The sequence below is a fragment of the Geospiza fortis genome, unplaced genomic scaffold (genome assembly GCF_000277835.1).
Source record: "Geospiza fortis unplaced genomic scaffold, GeoFor_1.0 scaffold171, whole genome shotgun sequence".
Taxonomy (NCBI): domain Eukaryota; kingdom Metazoa; phylum Chordata; class Aves; order Passeriformes; family Thraupidae; genus Geospiza; species Geospiza fortis.
This window is the reverse complement of record NW_005054313.1, coordinates 4,718,478-4,740,931: the sequence shown is the minus strand read 5'-3', so window position 1 is coordinate 4,740,931 and position 22,454 is coordinate 4,718,478. Positions and strand designations below refer to the sequence as shown.

General features: G+C 37.9%; 1 protein-coding gene across 1 annotated transcript; it reads right to left on the bottom strand.

Moving 5' to 3' along the window:
- Positions 1-810: 810 nt before the first annotated feature.
- On the bottom strand, positions 811-21,747 carry LOC102039345 (aromatase). The gene is made up of 10 exons (XM_005419646.2): positions 21,679-21,747; positions 14,876-15,043; positions 13,739-13,889; positions 11,179-11,333; positions 10,406-10,582; positions 9,615-9,729; positions 7,654-7,768; positions 7,051-7,213; positions 5,641-5,882; positions 811-2,641 (listed from the first exon to the last, which is right to left on the bottom strand). The coding sequence occupies exons 2-10, from the start codon at positions 15,018-15,020 to the stop codon at positions 2,375-2,377; spliced, it is 1,530 nt and encodes a 509-aa protein (XP_005419703.1). The 5' UTR covers positions 15,021-15,043; positions 21,679-21,747; the 3' UTR covers positions 811-2,374.
- Between the last annotated feature and the right edge of the window lie 707 nt (positions 21,748-22,454).

Here is a 22,454-nt window from a genome sequence, read left to right as displayed (position 1 = left end):
AATTATCACTACAAAATTGGTTTTGTGTGTGAAATAAGCAAAGATATGTATCCTGTGTATAAAATAGTAGTTTATTCCCAAGAAAAAAGTCTTCAGTGGATTTCTTTTCAGAGTTCTTATGCAAATAAGAAATACATGCCCACTGAAGTACCCTGAAGTGCTTTATGATACAGAAAGAGTAAAAAGGTTTTAAACATGGTTGTGTTTGTTTGTTCTTCTCCCAACTGCTTTATCAATTTCCTAGTTTAAAGGGTACAAAGAATGTAGAAACAGAGGTCACATGAGATATTCCACAGATTCATACCACTGTGGCACTTCATGGCCTAAAAAATAGAAGTCCTAGAAAACATAGAAGCTTTTAATTTAGAAAAGACCATTGAGTCTTAACATTAAATCCTATTTATTTTTGTCCTCAGCTGCCCAGTTTTGTTTGTATGTACAGGTGGCAGAGGATTGCACTTTGCTGTTGTAATTTTTGGTTTAATGCAAAGGTTATGGAGAAAGTTAGCTGCAATAAATTGTTCAATAAATGCTTTCAAGTTAGATTTTTTAAATTACTGTAGAAAATTCATTTGTTGTTTTGAGAATTACCCTACATAGGCAGCTCCTCTTCTTTGTCACCATTCCCAGTCTAATTCATTACCTTTGCGTGGGGCACATGATTATTTGCTGGGTCTCTGCAATTCTTCTGTGCTACTGGATAGATCTTTCTCTGCTGGACTTGTGCCTGAGATCAGTGGTCTGAAGAAATAGATTAATCAATTTTAATTATATTTTCAAAGTAAAGAAACAATTTTTCTCTTTTTTCCCTTTTTTCTTGCCTTCTATTATAGTTGAAATGACTTGGAAGGAAAAGGTGACTATCAAGCCCATTGTACATTGGTTGGTTGTCTTTATCAAGGCACTTTATCTGGAAAATCCCTTTCTTTGTGTTACACAGTATGAAAACTCAATGCTCAAAACTCACAGTATGAAAGCTTAATGAAAATGGGAAGTCTCTGTCAAGGAATGTTGTCATTTAGCCAGGAAGATATTTTTCTTCTTGACCAAGTTGGCAACTCCTCATTAGGCTAGTAACGATATCAATGTCCAGACTGTACAAATTTCAAGATGGGTCAATTCTGAACAGAAAGGTTGAGTAGTTTTTCCCTGTTAAGGATTAAGTATAAACCCCAGCCTGGTTTATAGTTAAAATAAAAAGCTGTGTATGCAAAACACCTTGAAAAAACATTTTCTGGAAATCTGCTTGTTAGTTCAGAACTTCTCTCCTTTGTCTCTACCAAACTCTGGGCACTTCCCCAGTGAAATCTGCCTCTTGTGAGAGTGTTTATAAGCTCAGAACCTCTGCACATCAGTGGGCATGGAGCAAGATGCTGGAGAGCAGGGGACAGCCCAGAGCTCTTACAGAAGGAGCACCAGGAGTTGTTTGGATCATTAGGGAGGGACACTGTCTCCTGCTCTGGTGGGGGAACATGGGCAAGAATTCCAAATCTTATTCTCTGAAGTGGAATTGAGCAACTAAAACCAGGTCAAAAAAGGATTTGGCACACCTTAGGCAGTTGAGAGGGAATTTGACCTTCTTCACCCAAGATGAGGGGAGGTGGGAAATTTCTATAGTCAATCAGGTGAGGAGGTGGGGCTGAAAGTCGCCCCACCTGTGTAGTGCTGGTGGTAATGTTTGGAGTTCATTGCCTCATTCTCACCTGGCTTTAAGATATTTACAGATCCCCTGCAGCAGGAGACTGGGTTTTGAAAACACAGAACAGTTACCTCAACTATCATTATTACCTTGTATTCTGCAAGTTACTGCTATTGCTAAAATCTGTGTGACCCTGTAAATCTTCTGTATCTGTTCAACAGGACAGCAAAACGTGTAAAGAAAAGTGTTTGAATGACTTCTTTTTCAAACATTTCTTTACAGCTTATAGACGTCTTGAATACTTTAAGTTGTTCCTTAGTCTTTAAATGAACTAATACTATTAATTCAGCTGTTTTGAAAACAGATAATTAGAGCTTTTGCTGTGGTCAAATATTGCTAGGTTCAGCTTCAGGGAGGTGGGGGGAAAGGGAATTAAGCACACATCAGGTATGTTGGTTTGTTGACCCTCAAACCTCTGAACTGGCAGTGTTTGAAAGGGAAGGTATAACTTTGTCTGAACTCTGGTTTAAAAAACAATCAGGAATTGTATAGCATGGCTTCATCTACAACAGAACTTTTCTGTACTTTCAGTCTTTCCAATTCTGCCCTTTGGTTCTGCTGTACTGGCAGAACACGGTGTCACCTGAAGTCATTTAGGGGCAACAAAACATTTTACTTTCTGTATTTAGCTAGGAATGATGACTATTTCTTAGTGGTTGAGAAAATCCTGTAACTTTAGTGCTGATCCATTCTATCACCCTGACTCTCGTCTGCATTTCTTCTGGGTGTGAAAACCATCTCCAGCAGAGGCTGCCTCTCTATGGGGTGCATGGATAAGTCATTGTTTTTCTGGATGTTGTTCAGGCCTCTTCCTTTCACTGTCTGCACTCTGCAGCGCCTCAGGAGAGTCACTAGGATTGCCTTCATCATGACCATGGCAATGAACTTCCCCACGCAGCTCCGGGGGCCGAACCCAAAGGGTTGGAAATAGCGGGAGGGAACCTGCGGAGAGCAACACGAGGAGTAAACTCAGAGTCAGGTTTTTCTCCATAAGAGCAGTGAAAACAATGATGGAAATTGGTAGTAGATATTATTGCCAGTTGGGGGCTGTGTACAAATCACAAATGGGATGGGACTGCTGGGAACGTGCCTTGAGCTGTTTTATTTTCCAGCATCAGTCTCATTCCATGGTTATGACAATGGGAAGATGCCAGCAGCTCACATCCCAGGCAGCAGATCAAGAACTCAGTGTTGCAACTTACTTTAAAAGTTTTTTGACCAATCACACAAAGCAAAAGCACATTGACAGTAGTTCTATCCAATCACTATAAGCACACATACCTTCAGTTAAAACAATGCTTGCTTATTTCAAATACAATACCTGCTTGTAAGCCTTAAAGCACAATGCACAGAGCTCCATGATTAAGCTTAGAATTTCCTAATATCTCTCTAGATATACTTTTCTGCAGCTTAGGGAGTTATTCTAGACCATTGTTAATACACAGACCATTGTTCTATTTGTCCTTACTTTTCTACTTCTTACATAATTTTTCAGCTGACCAATCTCATGTCCACTGCTTAGCTCTAATCACAGTTCTGCTGTCTCTGAGGCCTGCTTTTTGCAGCTTTCCCAAAACCCTCTGATTTTATGGATTCCCACAGATATATTCTGAAAAACCTGTGGAAATAAACTTTTAAGAGCAATTCCTCATTTCACACTGGAAATCCCACCCAAGTCAGGCCCAGCTACAGGCACTGACAGAAACGTGCACCAGCCCTTGGAAATTCAGAGGTAGCAGGGATTGTACAGTTAAACAATTGAATTCTGCTCATGTGTTTGTCTGTTTGTCCTGGGAACTACAGGGATTTCACCACAAGCTGTGAAATGGAGTGAAGCCTCTGCTCTTCAAATGCATTAAAGTTCATTAGAAAGTTCTTCAGAAAATGTTCATTATGAAGTTTATAATTATCTGAAATACAGGCTGGTGCCTTGTCTAAAGATAATCACTGAGCCATACGCCTACTCCATTTGTAATTATAAAGCTAATATTTCTGAGGACTAATTTGTCATGAAATTAAATGTTAAAATTTTTGATATTTAATAGAGAGATAACACAAAATTATTCTCTTCTGTCCTGTCAGCTGAAGTATGAAATGTAGGATTCCTGGGACTCGTGAAGAATCAACAGCTAGTTTCTGCTACTTTTATTGCCATTGAATAGATCATTTAAAAAGAAAGTCTGGTTATAAAGAAATTATTTTTCTTCATCTGTGTAACTTCTTTTTACAAAAGTCAGGTATTAACCATGTTCTGATTTCCTATTTAACAAGAATAGAGTAGAAACCATTTATTTATATCAAACCATCTGGAAAAAAGTGTCCTGTTTAATTTTATTTTCAGACTGACAGAAGTGTCCTGTTAAAATTTTTTTTAATAAACTGAGCCATACTTTTGGAAAAATTATAGATAAATACAAGTTTTTATAACACAGAGCAAGTACAGCAGCTGGCAGTGCAGCACAATGGCAAATGCACAGCCTGTGAAAATGGAAAAATGTTTAGATTCTAACAATGGCATCTTATCATAAATAATGCTGTGGATTGCTATTCACTTAGAGAACTGGAGGAAAATTGTGCCTGCCAGAATAATTATGTGGCAAACAGAATGCATCAAGTCAGATAGAAAATGTCTGGTTAAATATTTGGTCAAGGGGAAATATTTTTAGTAGCAAAATGTCCTTGTAAATTAAGCAAGATATCAATTTTTGATAGAAATACTTGGAATATAAATAATGGGTGGCAAAATGGAGTCTATTCACAGGGAATTGTAATTTTGATAAACTTCATCACTTACTCTTCTTGAATTTTCTACAAAAACTTTTTTGAGCTGTTGTTTTAAATGCTGTGTGCAGGATTTGCTCAGCAGTTGAGAAATATTAACCAGGTGGATTAATGCTCATTTTTTGTGTGTGGCATATTTGATATCTCAGCATTTCGATAAGAAATAGGTAAACCTTAAAGTTTTTTTCCAACTTGAACACTTTTTTTTTTTTCCTTAGCTGTTGCTTCAGGTATTTTTTCTGGTGAGTCCATTTTTGGAGTATCAAAGTAGTTTGGTTCTTTCTTTAAAGCTGAAGTTGTTGTCAGTGTTCATGGGTGCAGCATGAACAGGTTCTTTCTTTAAAGCTGAAGTTGTTGCTGTCAGTGTTTATGTGTGCAGCTGCTAACATATCAGTGCAGTTTTAATCTCTACAGGTTGTTATTGCTGAACAAATACAGTTTCACAAAACCAATTGTTTAATCAGTAATCAGCAGAGCACAGGTCTGAGTAAATAATCTGAAGGATGATTTGAACAGTGCGAGGATTACAAGAAGAAAAAATATTCACGTATTGCTTTTGATTATAGTTCTGGTAGTTAGAACATAACTTCATTTGAAATTCAGAGCTGAACGGGAACTTAATTACTCAACATCTGCAGTATTGAGTTAGTTAAAACTTAACATTTTCATTATGGTCTATAAAATATTGTTAATTTAAAAAGAAAAAAAAGAATAACATGGGTGCTAGATCCCCAGTCTCTCAGAAGTTACTGCACTGCTTCACCTCTCCAGAGAATGCCCAGCTCTCTGCTGGCATGGCTCTAGCCCCATAAAGCCCCTTTATCTTGTCCAGTGTCAGGGGATATAATGGCAACCATGTGTGTATGAGAAATTCAATCAGAGATTTTTAATCAAAACTATTATGGCTGAAAAAACTGTTTTCTATATTATAATTATTTTTTTTTATTTAAAAGGCAGCTTGACAGGAAAATATCTGCCCAGCTCTAATAATAATAATAATAATAATAATAACAGTAATAAGCAGGTTGTATGGCTAACTGGGCACTTAGACAAAGGGAAAACAGTCTTATGGCCACAAAGTCCTTGAGCAAAGTAAGAGGAAGAGACATTAGCAATAAATAATATCCAAATTTCTGTAAGAAACAAGATGGAAAACTTACATTTTTCTCAAAATTCTCAAGAGAGAACTCGTTTGGCTTTGGGAAGAACTCGAGTTTGTGCATGCGGCCGATGTTGAGGATGATGTTGGTGCCCTTTTTCACGGGGTAGCCATCAATGACATCGTCCTGTAGTGCTTTCCTCATGATCAAGTCCACCACTGGCTGGTATCTCATGCTCTCATAAATAAAATTCTCCACCGTTTTTAAGTTTGGCATGTCATCACTTTGGATGTCTCTGTCACCTTGTGGAATAAAGCAGATGGTGAAGAGATTATTTGGTTAGGAATTTAATAACTTCATTGTACAAATATCAGAACATTTTGGGAGGGTTCTCAGGTTCTGAAGTTGTAGGAAGGATCCAACAGCTTCTAAGGAGTTTTGTGTGGCCTTACATATTGAGGAAATCTGGTATATTGCTCATTAGCATAAATCCTAGTTTATTAATTAACAATCTTCTCATCTTCTTATCACTCTTTGTTCTTGTCACCAACAAAACCCTGGGGGTCTTTCCCTGACTATTGCATGAGAGAGCAACAAGGAACAACAAATAAATCTTCCAGGAGCTGACAGCAAACAGAACCTGGGGATAGTCTGGAGCTAAATCTGTAGGGACGTTAAATTTTCCCTGTGTGGTGAAGCCTTACCTTAGAGGGGAGGGCTGCAGAAAGAAGCAGGGAAAATGAGCGAGTGAGTACTCTCATGAGGACAGTACAATAAGGATTATTAAAAGTACCTTAGAAAAAGAGTAAAGGACTTGTGATACATTTTCTGGTGTTTAACAGACCAGAAGTAAGACTTAAATAAGAGTGGATGAAATTAGTTTCTATATTGGTTCAGTGTCAGGCTTTGAATGAAGGCTAGAGAAGGGGAAGAATACAAATTTGGAATATCTTGATTGTGTTTTGAATAGTTAGTAATTAGTACTTAGAGGAGGCCAATTTGAGATCAAAATGGATGACAGCAGAATATAATTTTAATTTTGTCTAGTCTTTTCCTTCTAGAGTTATAATGAATCTTAGAGAAGTTCTGTATTTTAGCACAGAAAAATACTGGTGATTAGAATTATTTGAAACAAGGGCCCCCTTTTGCTATTTCAGGGTAGCAGGAAAATACTTTCAATTAAACTTGAGGTGAATGCTGATATTACTCTGTAGTTGTTGAGGAGAGACTATGCCACATTATTTCTAATACATTATCAATTCTGATGATTCCTATTTTATTTTATAAATTTCTCACATTTTTTCATTTGCTCTTTAATATAATTTTTTACATACAATAGTAGTTCATATGTTTTACAGCAAACACTTCTGTTGGGAAAAATTGTTTAAAATTTTCAGCTTTAGATAAATTAAATTAGATCACTGCTGAAGCAAAATTATATTCCCACATGACTTTGCAGCTCGTGCTTACCCACAACAGTTTCAATTTCTCTCATCATCTCCTCTTCCACTGTGGGGTGCTCTGCAATCAGGATTAGCATAAAGAAGAGAGTCACAGACAGAGTGTCAGGAGCAGCAATCATCATCTCCAGCACACACTGGTTCACATTCTCAGCAGTCAGATCCCCTCTGTTCTGGAAAAAAAAAAAAACAAACAACCTCATGTTCTGATGGTTCTGATGGGTGTGTGGTGTCTTGCACAAAAGCAGAAATGTGTATTCTTAGCTCAGGTTCTTCTTAGTTTATTGCATTTCCTCACTGAGTTTGTGCGCTGTCAGAGATTATACAAGATAGGAGTGATATGGCATTTGAAACCTTTGCAAACAAAAGGCAATACATTAAATAATACCCAGTGGTTAGGTAAAGACTGAAGGACACTCAGGGATAGATGCAAGAGTTTTAGGGATGCTGTTTAAGCCATGAAATATGGCAAGCACCTGATCCTGAAATACAAGCATCCCTTTATGATGATGTGACTTTTAGAGAGGCATATGAAGATTAAATTGCAAAGCCTGTGTTCAGGAGAATGTCAGAAAAACCAAAACTAGCCATATTTTGAGTAAATTTCCAATACCTGTGCAAAAATCAACTGGGATGCAAAATCCATGTGTTCATCCAACTTTTCCACAGTGGAAAGCTTTTGTCGTTTCTGTTCTATTAAAGTTTCCATTGCTCCTTTAAGATCCTTGCTGGAAACAGATGAAATCCAACATATTGATAAATATCTGCACCAGGGTATGACTAGAAATTTACCAAGACTAGAGATTTACCAAGAAAAGAGGATGGCAGAAATTAAGTATTCCTAAGAATAGTTATATGGTTCTATGCAAAAGCAGTAATACTTAAGCCAAGTGTATTTTCTTATTATTCTTAAGTAATTGCTTGTCAGTCTGGAATGAAATCTTAATCTCTTTCTATAGATTAGACTGAAAAGGAGGATAAGGTGTCTATATGCACTATTAATGAATAAAAGTTTTAAAGATCTATTACCATTTCCAAAGAAGTTTTGTTTCCTTGTATTTTATATTGTGTTTTATCAGGAAGTAAAATGAAATTAGAGAATGTAAGGGGTGATTTTTAGAAAAATGTAGACAAGTATTAGAAAATTTGTATCTTGGAGTAGAGTTTACTTAAACTTTTCATATTTGAATAGTAATACTGTGTCAACAGTTTGTGTTCCAGTGGTGGAAAAAGCAAAGTTCAAAAGTTGTTATGAATTTTGGGGGGATTTTCAATTAATTATAGATTTGAAAGCAATTGTTTAAAAAAAGTATTCTGAAAGTTTTTGAATGAAATCTTTCAGGCTTTTCAAATGTGGGTTTGTTACTGTTGAGATAGATAATTTGTGTTTGTAGGGTAAATATATTTAGAACTTCAATGCCCATAAAGATCTCAGTATTTATAAATATTTTATGTATCAGAAATAGTTAGTAGTCCTTTTTGAAAAGTTTATCAGAAGAATATTACAAGTCTTCATATCCTGTGGTGGTTCTTTGCATTGTCTTAAATCCAGAAATCTTTATTTTTTTTTCTTTGCAATAAAAATTTTATTAATAAGTCCTTTTTTAATGGGACTGCTTTTGAAATATCAATATTTGCTTGCAGGGACTTTCTGGTAATAACTGGGCCATAATAGTTTATTATCAGCATCACAGGATAAAGCAGTAGTCAGTGCCATAATAAAACTAGCAAGCAAATATTAGAGAAGGTGAATCTTGTGTCCAGTGCTCAAGAGTTGTCAATTAGTTTGGGTGAACCTGATCTTCTTCTAAAAGCCTTCATGTTATGTAGCACTATCAAAGCAATTTATTACAAGTCCTTCTTAAGGAACAATTTTACTTGCTAGATGGAAAAAAAATCCAAAATGAAAAAAAAGTGACTGCCAGTTCTTTTTAAAGCCAACTCTCTTTTGGCAGAAGACAGAAAAAAACATCACAAAACTGGAAGAATCATTTTGTGCTTTTGCAAAGAGGAAAATGGCAAAATGTATTTGTTCCTTATTTAGGGGAAAACCCCTCAATCTTGAAATGGATTATCACACTGAGCACCAAGTTTTAACTCATAAATGAGTGGTTGACTCAAAAATGCATGTTGAGAAATCCAATAACCAGGTACTGCCCAAGGCTTAACCCCTTGGGGGCTGTGCCCTGAGTACAGATGGGTTTCCTTGTTTGGATGAGCTGCAACCTATTCTGATTGTCCTCAACTGGACAGCAAACATCACTTATCCATGCAATGGCTTTTCCTTGTTTGAACCAAAGTTTCACATTTGAGCATGCATGAACTGATGTTTTGGTGAATAAATTTTGTCTGGATAGACAAAGATTTAAACTGGTCCCAGAATTCAGCTACTTGTACCACCAGTGACAAACCTGGTTCTGTCTTGGCTCTGTGGACAGGCGACCTCAGCAGCCACCTTTGCAAGCGTCACAATTTAGTTTCTAAAAGGCAGAGGAAGACATCAAGGGAAATGCTCCTTCATAAAAAGAAAGAAAGAATCTTATGCAATTGCTCTGTAGAATGGTTGATACTCACACTGCGTCTTTGTACTTCTTGCACAGCCAAGAAATCTTAAAAAATATGTCAGGCTTTAATAAAAGTGCTTGCCAGGCATCAAAGTAGTTTTGAATCTTAAGCACAATGGCATTTTCTGAAAAGAAATGTTAAAAAAAAGGTCATTAGTCAAGTAAGATAAATCCTTTGGAAAATTAATAATAAGGATGTGTTCCCTACTCCATTAAGTTCCTGGGAATCTGATGAGCAACTGGTAGGTAACATTTGAAGCACACTGTAGAAAAGGTCTAGATCTTTGTAGAAACTCTTGGTAACTTGCTGCAAGGACACAGAGGTGTGTCAGCCAGACTGAAGAGTCTCCCACAGGAGAGTAGAAGCAGAAGCATTGCAGAACACTGAAATGGGCAATTTAGACATCCTGATAACATTATTTCTGTTATAGGCTGAAAAAACTGTAGAAAACATAATTTTTTAGGTGAACTTTTCAGAGCAGTCATGTAGTTTGGTGGAAAGATTTCAGATTCTTGTGTGAATGTAATTTAATATTGGAATTGTAACAAATTGGTGCATAAAAATCTCTTTAAATGGTACAATTCATTAAGGTGGGTGACAAGCTAATACATATTTTTGGTCATATAAAACTCTCTTGTAACTAAGATGGTAATAAATCAATTTCAATTAATTATGTGGTGATACAAGGGTCTGTTCTTGCTCTGTTATTTTGAGATAAAACTGCTGAGTGGTGTCAATGAATTTTCCTTGCATATGCATTTCAGACCCATCCTAAGGCCCAGAACTGAAGCTGTCAGTACCATCCAGAGGGACCCCTAGGAAGAGCTTGTTGGAAGTGTCGAGCATGATCCTCCTCATGAGGTTGAGCACGTTGATGTTGCCCAGCTCCGTGGTTTCCTCCTGCAGCTGCTCCAGATGCTCGATGGTTGACTCCACACAAATCGCGATCATCCGCACCAGCCCGGGGCCAGACAGAGCTGGGGCATTTGTGCAAAATGACAAAAGGTTGGTTAATTTTTGTACCTTCTTTATAATGCCTCAAGTGGTGATAGCAGTGTTGATGAAATGGCAAATTGTGTCAGTGGCTGGTGTGAAGCCGTTCTGGAGCTTCAGTGGTTTATCGTTCTTTGAAAGGAAAATACGGGGATGGGTTGTAGCAGCCTGAATAGCTGCTAGCATAGCCCAGGGTGAGGAAGCAAAAAGGGTCTTTGCATAATAGCCACAGATGTTTTATTCAGCTGTGAGGTGAGATGTTCAAGTCCCCACCCCTACACACAGAGGGTCTCCCTTACTCTCCCCAGGGGCCGGGGGGCTGACCCTGGTCTCGGTACAAAGGTGAGGGACAATCAGGGAAATGGGAAGGAGTGGCTCAGGGACATAGGAACAGACATAGGAACAGGGGAAGGAGCCAGTGGGGTCTAACAGCTTTTTGAGGGAAGCTTCTCGTGTCTCCCTAGAGCAGGGAATGCCCCCCCAGGGTCTCCACAATGGATTTCAGACAAACACAGCAGCATTTCAGGGGGGTTGGCTGTGTGTGTCACAGGGATGCAGGGTGTCAGTGCACACTGGTTACCTTTGGTGAAAAAGGGTCGAATTTCTTTCCAGTGAGCTGGGTTGTTGTTAAATATGATCCCATTCTCGTACATGCCAATGCACTGCAATCCAAGCTTGCTCCCAAATCGAGACACGTAATGCCAGTGCTTCATTACGTGGAACACACTGGAGGATCTGGGGAAGGAAGGAGGAAAAAGCCCCCAATAAAAGAACTGTTTCATAGACTAAATACAGCATTTGTATGCTGACATTTTACAGTTGCTCCCAAGTGCTGACTCGCATTCTTAATTTAGCAGCAAGTACAATGCTTAGCACGAAATGTTGTTGCTTTTACATAATTAAAAATCTGATCAATGCTTTCAGAATTTATATTAAAGCAATAAGATGTTCTGTTCAGATTTAAACTATTGTTCAATTAAAATGCAAATGGTTAATGAAGGATTTTAAACTGAATAGTGTGTAGACATAGAAATGTGTAGATATATATGATACACTTGGGCAGTGCCCAGTGCCCAGATATTTCAGAGGATAAGGTAAAATATTTGATGTGTACTAAATTACAGCTTTACTGTTGTATAATCAATGCTATGTATTCTTTTGTAGCTCTTTGGTCATTCTCAGACACTTATTGAAAGCATAAAAACACATGCATCACTTGAATATGCATCATCATAATGCAATGGTATCATGGTATGTGCGGGACAAATAATAAATATTCTTAAAGACACACATAAGGGAAATCCATGTTGTGCATAATTATATTTACAGTCAGCAAGATTAATTTGCTGGTGCTGGCAGACAGCATTCTTGCTTTAAGATATCATTTCCTTTAGAGGGAGCCAGCATTTCAGAAATGTGGATGTGATGAAACACTGATCAAAGGGAATCCAACCAAAAGAAAGAAAATCAGAGCAAAGATTTGAAATGAAACAATATGCTTTCTTTACTGTGTAGTATAGTCTGTGGGCCAAACCCCAGACTACTAACATGGGCGTAGTTTATTTTTTCAGTCAGGTAATGTAAATGTGGCTTCTGCTATTGATTACAAATATCCTCAGTTTCATCGTTTTGCATGACCTGGAGGTAAAGTTAACGTTCAAGTTTTTCCCATGTCAGGGCATCCCGTCTGTATTTCCCTGAACATGAAAAGATGGTGCTGAATTCTGACAGCTCCCCACAAAGGAGAAGGTGCAGCAGGCTCATTTTTGTTCCTCCCATCCCACGTGTCTCTATGCAGGAGACACATAATGTTTCCAGGAAGGGTTTTGTCAAGTAACCTTGCATAAGCAAGTTTTCCTTATGAAACTATTTAATGAAGTCCTCCAAAAGTCATCAGCTGTTGTAACCAAGACTGCAAGTCCTTCTATCTGTGCATTAGCAGCTCAGTATTAGATTTGATGCTAAAAGTTCAGATGACATTGGTGAAAAAAGATGACATTGATTTTTCTTTTGCAGAAGGCAGGTTGCGTTTCATTTTGCAGTGAATTTAGGATCCACTGAAAATTTTATTCTATGTTCTTGCTTTAAAAAAAGTTAAATACTCATTTTCTAGGTATGCCAAATGATTTAAAGCAAAAAATGTCTGAAAAGAAACAATGTATTGACAGTAAATTTGGCATTGTTTAGCAGCACTCCTGGTTTGTTTCTGATGAATTGGTAGCACAATGACAGCAATAACAATTGTGGTAGTATTTTCAAAGCATTCAGAGAATTATCAGAACATTTTACTGCTTTAGTTGATATTTGTAACACCTTTGTAGGATACGAATCTAAACAGTTTTCTAGTCGTGAAAACTTCTTTCTACCAAGGTTTAAACAGAGATGAAGCTGACTTGCACCATGTGGCAAATTCTGTGATTATTCTCTATGCTGCTCTTCTTTCAAAGGCTTTTACTTAATGAAAGTATTAATTGATTGACATTGTTACTTAAAAGGTTTTGATTCTTTATCAGTTACATGTGGTAAACCTTTCACTACTTGTTTTTCTTTTTCATGGCATGACTTATAATAATCCAATTTAAGAAACCAGTGGAGCTAATAAAATGATAGGCTGAAGTTTAGCATTATGTTTAATACTGTGCATAATTGAAACCTATGAATAATCCCATTAATTGGAGTGGAATTACTCCTAATACTAAAATGCTGTATTTGCTTAGTTAAATCACTGAATTGGAGCCATAACCTTCAAGCATTAACTTCCACTCTAAAGAGAAATTTAAAAACACAGAAAATGAAAATTTTACTTAATCACACATTTCTGTAAGCCTAGGTCCCTAAACTGAATGTTATCTCTATACTAAATGGATAGTAAAATAGATGGTAAATATTTTCCAGGATTTAGCCACAGTACTTTCCTATCCATTAAAAAAAATATTAGGAGAATTCACCAAAACTTCAACAGCAGAGTCTTTAAACAGACACAAGATTAGAAAAAGGTCCATGAATAGCAGAAAGTAATAGGCTTTTGTTAGGAAAATTTTTGAAAATAATAATTTCAATTCTGCTTTAGAATAAAGTAGCAAAGAGGTTGTAAAGATATAAAGCTTTTCAAATTATTAAGTATAGAAATAAGGATTTACTTGCTAATTATAAATGTTTCTTCACCGCCGATCCAAACTCTCACAAATTCTCCATATGTCTTATTGTAGTAGTTGCAGGCATTCCCTACTCCCATCCAGAGAAATCTGCCATGAGAGATGAGGGGACCAATTCCCATACAGTATCCTGGGCCTAAGAAACAGGGAAGAGAGGGCTGGTCTCAGCAGTGCTCACAGACAAGAAAACACCTCTGAGCAGCTCCCTTGGAAAGGAGATTTTACACATGACAGCCACAGCCTGTGCTGGGCAGCTCACACAAACTGTCCTGCTCTGAAACTGTCTCAGGACTTCACTGCAGCTGTGCTGGTGAAGTCTGTCTGAGAAGCTTGTAGTGCTTTCAGTGGTACCTACAACAAATGACATTCATTGCTGCTTTGTACAACTTCCAGCTGCTGCTTGCTTTTGGAGGGACAAGGGCTCCATCCTAGAAAGAAGAAATTCTCTTTTAGGCAAGAGTCTTTTCCCAGAATTTCTTCCAGGAGTCACTGTACTGGTTGAAGGTTATTCCTGTCCAACACCTGTGAGAGGCCATGCACTGCTCTCCTCCATGCAGCAGGGGGTTGCATCTGGTGGAAAATAAGCTGAGCCATTATTGTCTAAACGAGCCACCAAAACATTCCAGAAGGGAAAGGAGATTTGATGTTGTTCTGATCTGGAGGGTTTTCAGTGCTAAAGATAGAGAAACATTGATAACCTACTAATCTGAACAGCTTCTTAGATAACTGTTTAGAGTAAAGGCAATTTAGAGAGACTTAAACTTTAAAACATCCAAAAAAGTAGTTTATAATGCACATGAAAATGAGAGTTGCAAAATAGTATGAAATAGGTGAAAATCCTGAGTTATAAAATAGTATTATAGTTTTCTAACATACACAAAATAAAGCTGAAGAAGAAATGTCACATGGCCAAGCCATGATTATTATGGAAGTTCTGAAGTTAGAATAAGCCTGATTTCCTTTATCAGGAATTTTTAGGAATCTGTATTACTTAAACTGATTCATAACGAATTTTGTTTTCATAGCATGATTATTCAGCATTACTTTGTCACTTAAATTTGAGAAACAAACAAAAGTTACTCTGAAAACTTTAATGTAGCACAACAGGTAAAGCTAATTTACCTGGTATTGATGAAGTCTCTTCATGATTCCATATGAGGAAGAGAAAGCACATGAGGATGAGTATGGGCACGGTGGCCACGGGCATCGTGTCTGGTACCAGGCTGGTGATGTTGTAGTGCATTGGGTTCAGGGTCTCCAGGACCATCTTGTCAAAGAGGCTCTGCTTTGCTTCAGAAAGAGAGGGAGAAGGAGGGAGAGAGGCAGAGGCTGTCGAAGCTCAGAGGTGTTCAGCTTTGCTTGGTACCTCTCACCCCCTTTGTAGTCCCTACAAATGAGCAAATCCGCTCTGGACGTGGCTTTATAACCAGGGGGACTGCCTGGAGAGCTTGCTGGGACAAGCCTCATCACAAGTCAAGGGAGACATGAAGCAGACACATTTTTTTGCTTGGGAATAACAGAGGTTTTCTGACCTTGATGTTGAGGCATAGTTTTGGATATTTTGGCTGACAGACCTTTTATCTCTGATAGTGACTTTGCTGGCCAACACTGAGGTTTACTCCTTGCACATCTCTAACCAAAACACAAGAAATTAAACTTTCAGCACATGTGGAAGCATTGAATGAGTTCACTTGCCAGCTTTTGTCTGTCTTATTTAGCTGTTCCCTTCCTGCATGCCTGTAGTGCCAGAGTTCCTGAATTTCTCAAATAACTATGGTAGTTTTCAATGATACAGATAAAGTACCCCAGAACCACAGTTTTTGTCTGAGACATGTATTATAGCTTTTTTTTTACTGCCAACCTTTGAGTGTAACATAATGTGATATAATGTAATGGATTTTTTTATGGTTTTTCTGCTAAATACTTTGAAAAATATAATATATACCATAACAAACAGGGTCATAGATTATCTGTTGCCATATTTTCACTTGGGCTGTAACCAGCACTCAGCACAGGAAAGAAAAACCCAAGGACAGCCAACAGGTCTCATATGCATAAAGAAAATAGAAGGATTAATTAGAAGGTTTTTTGCATGTTTTTGAATTAAATAGTAAAATATAAGAAATTGTTGTACCTGGGAAGGAATATGTGTGAGAAGAAATGTGAGTGAGAATTCATTTAACCACAGGAAGGTACTGCTTGAACCTGTACAATATTTTATTAATAAAACATCTTAATTCTTCTCTGCTAAAAACTAAGAAGAGATTTCTTTTGTTTCTTCCTGCAACAATATTTCAAAGTTGAAGGATATATTTACTTAGCAGAAGCTTTTAGATGCAGTTTACTTTCAGCTAGTGCTTTCTTGTTTGTCTTGTGCTTTGGTCTGACATAGCTGTAAAAAGTGGGGCTTGCCTTGTAGTGACCATCAGTGCTATAATTATGGTAAACTAAGCCAAGAATGGGATAGATGCTTTCTAGATAGGGAGAATCCTGGTGTGTATGGTCCAAGGAGGAAATGTATGGAGTGTAGGAAGGGAATATGGGGAAAGGGAGCAAGCAGTGGTTTAAAACCTTGCTGTGCATGCAATGCTCTCTTTTGGATGTTTGGTGTGCCAGGCTTCTGGGGTTTTATGATCCAAAGTGACCAATGTGCCAGGTGACCTTTCAGAAACATTCCTGCTATTGCAATGGAGAGCAGCCCAGCCCACCTGAGAGTGCCCAGGGACAGGTCCCACCCTGGACATCTCCAGCTGTTCCACTGCCTTGTGTGTTGTGAGAAAAAGCTTTGTATTCACAAGCATTTTTATCATGCCATGGTATTTATTAGTTTGAATTTCCTTGAGTGCTATTCCTCACCACAACAAAAGCACACCTGTATATATGGAAATATTTTATCAGCTTCTGGCCCTTTCACTAAAATGAATTTACAGCATTATAGAGGGAAAAAAACACACTTGGGGTGTATAGTTCCATTTTATGTTGCTTTCACTCTGGATTTGCATAACCTTCATGTTTGTACTCCATTGCCACAGATAGGAGATGTACAGGAGATCTGATGTACATTGTGTTTTCTGGGTTTTTTTCATTTCCAAGACATTCTGGTGTGTGCAGAGTCGTTTCAGTGCCTCACATTCCCTGTGCAGACAAGTATGGAGCTGGTTATGCATTCGGGTGCTGTGAAATAAACCAATTTCATACCTCCCAATGTGCATGTGTGAATATTATATCTGCAGGGCGAGCCCTGGTAGAGTTGAAGGCCCTGATATGTTTGCACAGTGTACTTTGCAAGTATGAGTCTCCCCCTTCTATCTTCTAAAGATGAGCCCTGAGTTTTGATCTTGTTCAGCTCTTAAATACTCACAGCTAAAGCTTATCATTGTTTTCACAGTGGAATGCAGGCAGGTTTCTGTTTTTTCAAAATATACAGATAGCAATGGTCTGGGTTTTAGATTCTTGATTGCCCCAGCTTCATGATTTTAGAGTTTTTAGCAAAAGAATTTTTTTCTTTTTCTATGTCCAACACCTTGCTGTTACATTTACAATTTTACATCCTGGATTGTGCTGTCATGTAGATAAAAGTACTAAAGGCAAAGTATTAGGTTTGAATATTTTACACACTCTTGATCTGATCTAAAACAGTCTTTAGTCAAAGTGGCTTCTCAAGACCTTAAACAGTTGACATTTCCTGTACTGAGGGATTCTTTGCTTCATTTCAATGAGTATTAATGAAGCACACTTTCAGGGCTTGCATTTTTAAACTCTTTTGTTTCGTTGCAAAAGCCAGCTGGGCCATGAAAAGTTCACCTTAAAGATCTTTCCACTCAACTGCTTATCCTACTTCTTATGCATTGCATCTTTTAAGAACTGCCCATGAGTGAAGCCTCTCCTCAAAAAAACTCAGACCCATTTGGACAGTGAGTGGTCACTGAGCAGACTGGAAACGTTAGGAATGGAACTGAGTTAGAGTGCCCACTGTGCATGAAGGAAAGGGTCTCTGGTTTTGCTCATTTGTCTGCTGTAAGTAATTTTCCTTTCTTTGCAGCTGGTTGAGGCGTCTCAAATCAGAAGGGTTTGTTGGTTCAGGTTTTTATTTATGGGGCAAAGCTTTTGAAATCCCACTATCCAGTGGGGGAAAAGAGACTCCTTATAGGAAAGGGCTTTTGGGACAGAATAGGTGGATGTGCCCAGGCTGTCTGGCCTGGCAGCAATTGCAGATCTCAACACCTGGGAAAGCAGCTGCCAGCAGAGGGCCTTTGAGATTACTGATTTTTGAGACTGGTTACAAAGCACTAGGAGAATGTTCTAGGTTCTGTTAAACATTTTCTTGCTAAAGGTAATGTGAGGAATGATATCAAGGTCCACAGTAAAGAGAAAAGCTCTTTACATCTAAAGGACAGCTGTATTGACACCTCTTATTCTGGTACTTAATGACTCTGCCAGTAAAGGAGCAAATTCATAACATCATATTATAGAATTGGAGCTGAAAATCTCCCTTAATTTTGAGAAGGAGTTCATAAAAATGCCTGATAACTCTTGAAGAACCATTCTTGTGTCCTGGAGTTGCTTCCTTTGGAGTAGTTTGTCTGTCAGGAGAGAACAAATCTGCTCCTTATTATAAATTCCCAAGTATTAGTAACCTCTATTAACAGCATCTGAAGCAACTTATCTAGGCTTAAACAGTTTAGAAAAATAAGCAGACTTATTTCACACAAACCTCATTTTGTTTTAAATATCTGCTCCCATTGTACCACAATTTTGGCCAATGTTGATATAGACTGAAGGAACACAGTACCTCTGAAAAGTAAAATAGTAGGTTTTAATTGATTTGAAGTGGATATTTATCACCAGGTGTACAGCATATGTCAAATCCTTGACAGAGGGATTGTCTTGTTTCCTTGAAAGGCTTTGGGGTTTAAAGCTGAGAACATGCCAGGAGACATTTCAAACTTGAGAGTGCTCACCATTCCTGAGAGGTAAATTACCCTGTAAGCATCAGGCTGCACAGTTATTTAGTGTCATCCTGCATTCTGTGTTCTCTTCTAATTCTTTAATTCTCTCAGGATGCAATGTGGATGTCACTGAGGGTTTTCAATCACAATTTTATTATCTTGTATTGCACTCTTCTTGTGACTGTTTTGGCTTTGATCTGCTGTACTTTTTTCTTAATTACTTTTCATTTCTTTTATTACTTAATAATTTTTATCAATTAATAACTTCTCACTGTGTTTTAGTCACCTGATCCTTTGCATTTGTCATACCTCTCTCATTACAGGTGGGTTTGCAGTCCCAATGTGCAGAGCTGGCATTTTAAATTTAGGTGCTTTCATTACTCTGCTTCTGCAGCACTCTGCCTTCTTTAGAACTACTTTCTACTTTTAACTCAATCCTCTGCATCTCAAAAGAAAGATAAATATAGCAGAATGTGAAAAGGAGGGAATAAACCCCTTTTTCAGTCATCTCTAGAGTTTGAGTCAGTGGGCTGGAATTTGTGTAGCTGTAGAGGTCTATCCCATCTAATTAGTATGGAAATGTATTCTAGCAGTGTTGAGTGATTATTACAGCCTGGTAGATTCATCCTGCACCACTTGATTACTATGAAATCTAATCTAAATAGCACTTAGAACTTCATCTGTTGTTTAGGTTAGAGGAGGAGGAGGAAGGAAGAGATGACAGCTTTCAGCAAAGCTTGCAGGTGGGAATTTACTAATGATCATCCTGGCAGTCTAAAGGAGCTCTTGACAAGTAAATGAGGAGGTAGGAGCCTAAAGTTGTGTCAGAGGGCAAAGGAAAGAGAAAGGCAGAACAGAGCCATGATTTTGTGGTGCTGAAAAATATCTGTACTATGCGATAAGAAAGATTGCTACATTTGATGCCTCTGCTATTATTTTGAATTTTATTTTTTAATTCTGGTAAGTGTTCTTATGACAGGCTTATCTTGTTTCACAGCTGAATAGGATCTATCCCTAGAGCCTGCTTCTTTGAGATTTTAAGTTCTGTCAGCTGCCTTTTATAGCACTTGTGAAATGCTGCTGCATTGTTACAGGGCTGCTGGTGGCCACAACTTTATCCACAAAACTCAATTTCTTGTCACCCTTTCTACTCAAGGTCTCCAGTGAGTTCCAATGTGCAGAGAAGTTTGGAATTGCAAACCTAAAATTACTGTTGTAAAAGTTGGCATTCCTACTGTCTGGAGCCAGTTTGGTCAGTAGTTTTCTTATCACCACCCAGTACTGGCATGTGACTGGAAATTAACTGGTCACTAAACCCTTTGCCAGGGAAACAAATAGATCACAAATATCTTCTATAAATGTAGGACTCCATTTGAATATTAATGGAGTTCTGTTGTAAGAGCAGTGCCACTTTTTTATGCCTTTATATGGTGGTTGAGGTATGATTTGGAAAAGTAACTTGCCAGTTTTAGCACTTTTCATAAAAGGTCTTGTTGCTTATGAGCCACCACAATGTCCATGAAAAGTGTCATCCACATGGGATGGTACCAGGGTTTCATGTGAAACAAACCATCTCCTGAGCAGAGCAGGGGCGCCAGTGCTTGTAGGGCACCAAAACCAGCTGGGGGGTGTGCAAACCTCTGCAGGAGTGGCAGGGCTGCCATTTACTTCATCCCGACCTCAAAGTCTCATTACAGCACCACAAGCTCTAATTAACTCAAAACTAATCAGCAAATGAGTTGTGGATGGCAAATGAAATCTCTCTGGAGTGCTTTTGATCAGACTCCTTGTTGTGGCTGCGGCAAAGCAGAACAGTTTGAGGAGGGTTTTCTGTAGATAGCTGCTGTTGGTTTCTGTTACTACAGGGTAGGTGTTTTGTTTCTAATTTCTCAAATAAAAAACAGCTCTCTCTACCATAGTCGTGTTTCTGCTGTTGTACTTTTACTGCTGGCAAATACCTTGATCAATTTAAGCAAAAAGTTAGTTGACACAGAAGGGATGACTCTCTAAGAAATATTAAATTTTTTACTTTTTCCTCTAGCTATAAGTATCATGCATTCTATCAAAGTATGTAAATTAATCTTGAAGGAAAGTTTATCTGTGTGTCTGAAAAAAAAAAAGACTGAGAAAGAATGCATGACAATTCTCAAATCATTCTTTTTGCAAATGACTTTATTAATCAGATATTATTATTAACTGAGATATAGCAGCTAGAAGAAAGACAGCACTTTTCCACAGCAAGCACCAATTGAGATATATCAAGCTTTGGTTAAATGAAAAAATTCCCAGGGTCAGTTCAAGACTTGTTCTACCTGATTTTTACCCTCACTTTTTTTAATCTCACTTTTTAAACCTCACTTACAATCCATTTTTCTGTGCTGTGAAATGATGCTTGGAAATGTCAGTTTGTCCAAAATTCACAACTTCCCAACGAATTCTACGTTGCTGTGCAGCAGCAGCTGGCAGTGTCTGTCCCATGCTGTGTATTCCACCAGAACTTTGTCATGGTACACATGAAAAAAATCCACTTGACAGCCAAAAGTATTACATCAGAAACCACAGAAACACTGAAATGGTTTGGTTTCTTAACCTATGGAGTCCACATCTATAAAAAAACTGAAATGATTTAATATTTTCTGATGTAATGTAAACAGCTTGAAAGTGTATTCACGAAGTGAATACGCTTTCTTAGGATAACTATTCTGCAAGAGCACTGTGCTGTTTTTTAGAAAAGAAACTTCATAGAACACTTGACAAATATATAGCATATTGCTGTTGTTTTACTACCAAGAATTTGGCCAAAGACCTGCATATTTTCTACTAAAAACCCCTCTGTTTAGATAGTGACAGCATATAATTTACACAAAGATAATTACAGTAGCAGATCAAAGCAGCTCCAGAAGGCATACTTCCCACTCAAAACAAAAAATAAATCCCATTTGAAGAAAAATGCCAGAATATGAATTGAAAATGTACCTGTGTCTTCTTGTCACTTGTGGATTTCTGCTGGTGGAGAGTGCTGTCCTGGCTCCTGATGTGCTCCTCTCACAGGTCTGGATAGGTTGTCTGATGATCACTCCCTGTAGCATCTTTTATGCAGGTGCTTCTTGTTGCTAAGAGATCAGTTGCTTGGAGATGGAAGTTTGTTTATTGTGATAGATCAGGGGCTGTTTCTTTGAAAAGAAAATTTTGTAATTTTACCTCTACAGCTCAATGTATCTGCTGCAGAACAGCCAGTGACAGAGATACACATGCCTAATGCTGATTAGAATTTTGACTAGAGAGTAAAACAGAGAATTAAACAAAGTTTATAGTTTGTGTTTAGCGGCTCTGAACAAGGAAACTGATTTGTCATCTAACCGGAGGTACAATTAGCAGAAATTATGTGAACTCTTTGCTGTGTGTCTCTAAAGGTGTTTTCAATTCCCAACAGCAAGGAAGTCCAAATGTTTTATTCTAAAATAAGAATGTATGGAGTTGTCAATGACATTCTGTAGGACACAATCCTTCACTGCCATTGCAGAGGATTGACTGCTGTCCTGTATACTTTGGTATTTGCTGTTTGCTTTCTGTTCCCAGCTGGTTTGATAACTCCCAGAATGACTGTACAAACTAAGGCTGGTTTCTCTGCTTTGTGGTTCTTCTTTTTGGTGTAGTTTAGGGCAACTCAAACAAACTGCCAATTGTTTTGAAGGACTGCATTATGTGATTACAGGAAACATTGAAGTAATGTCCAAAGATCTATAGGAATA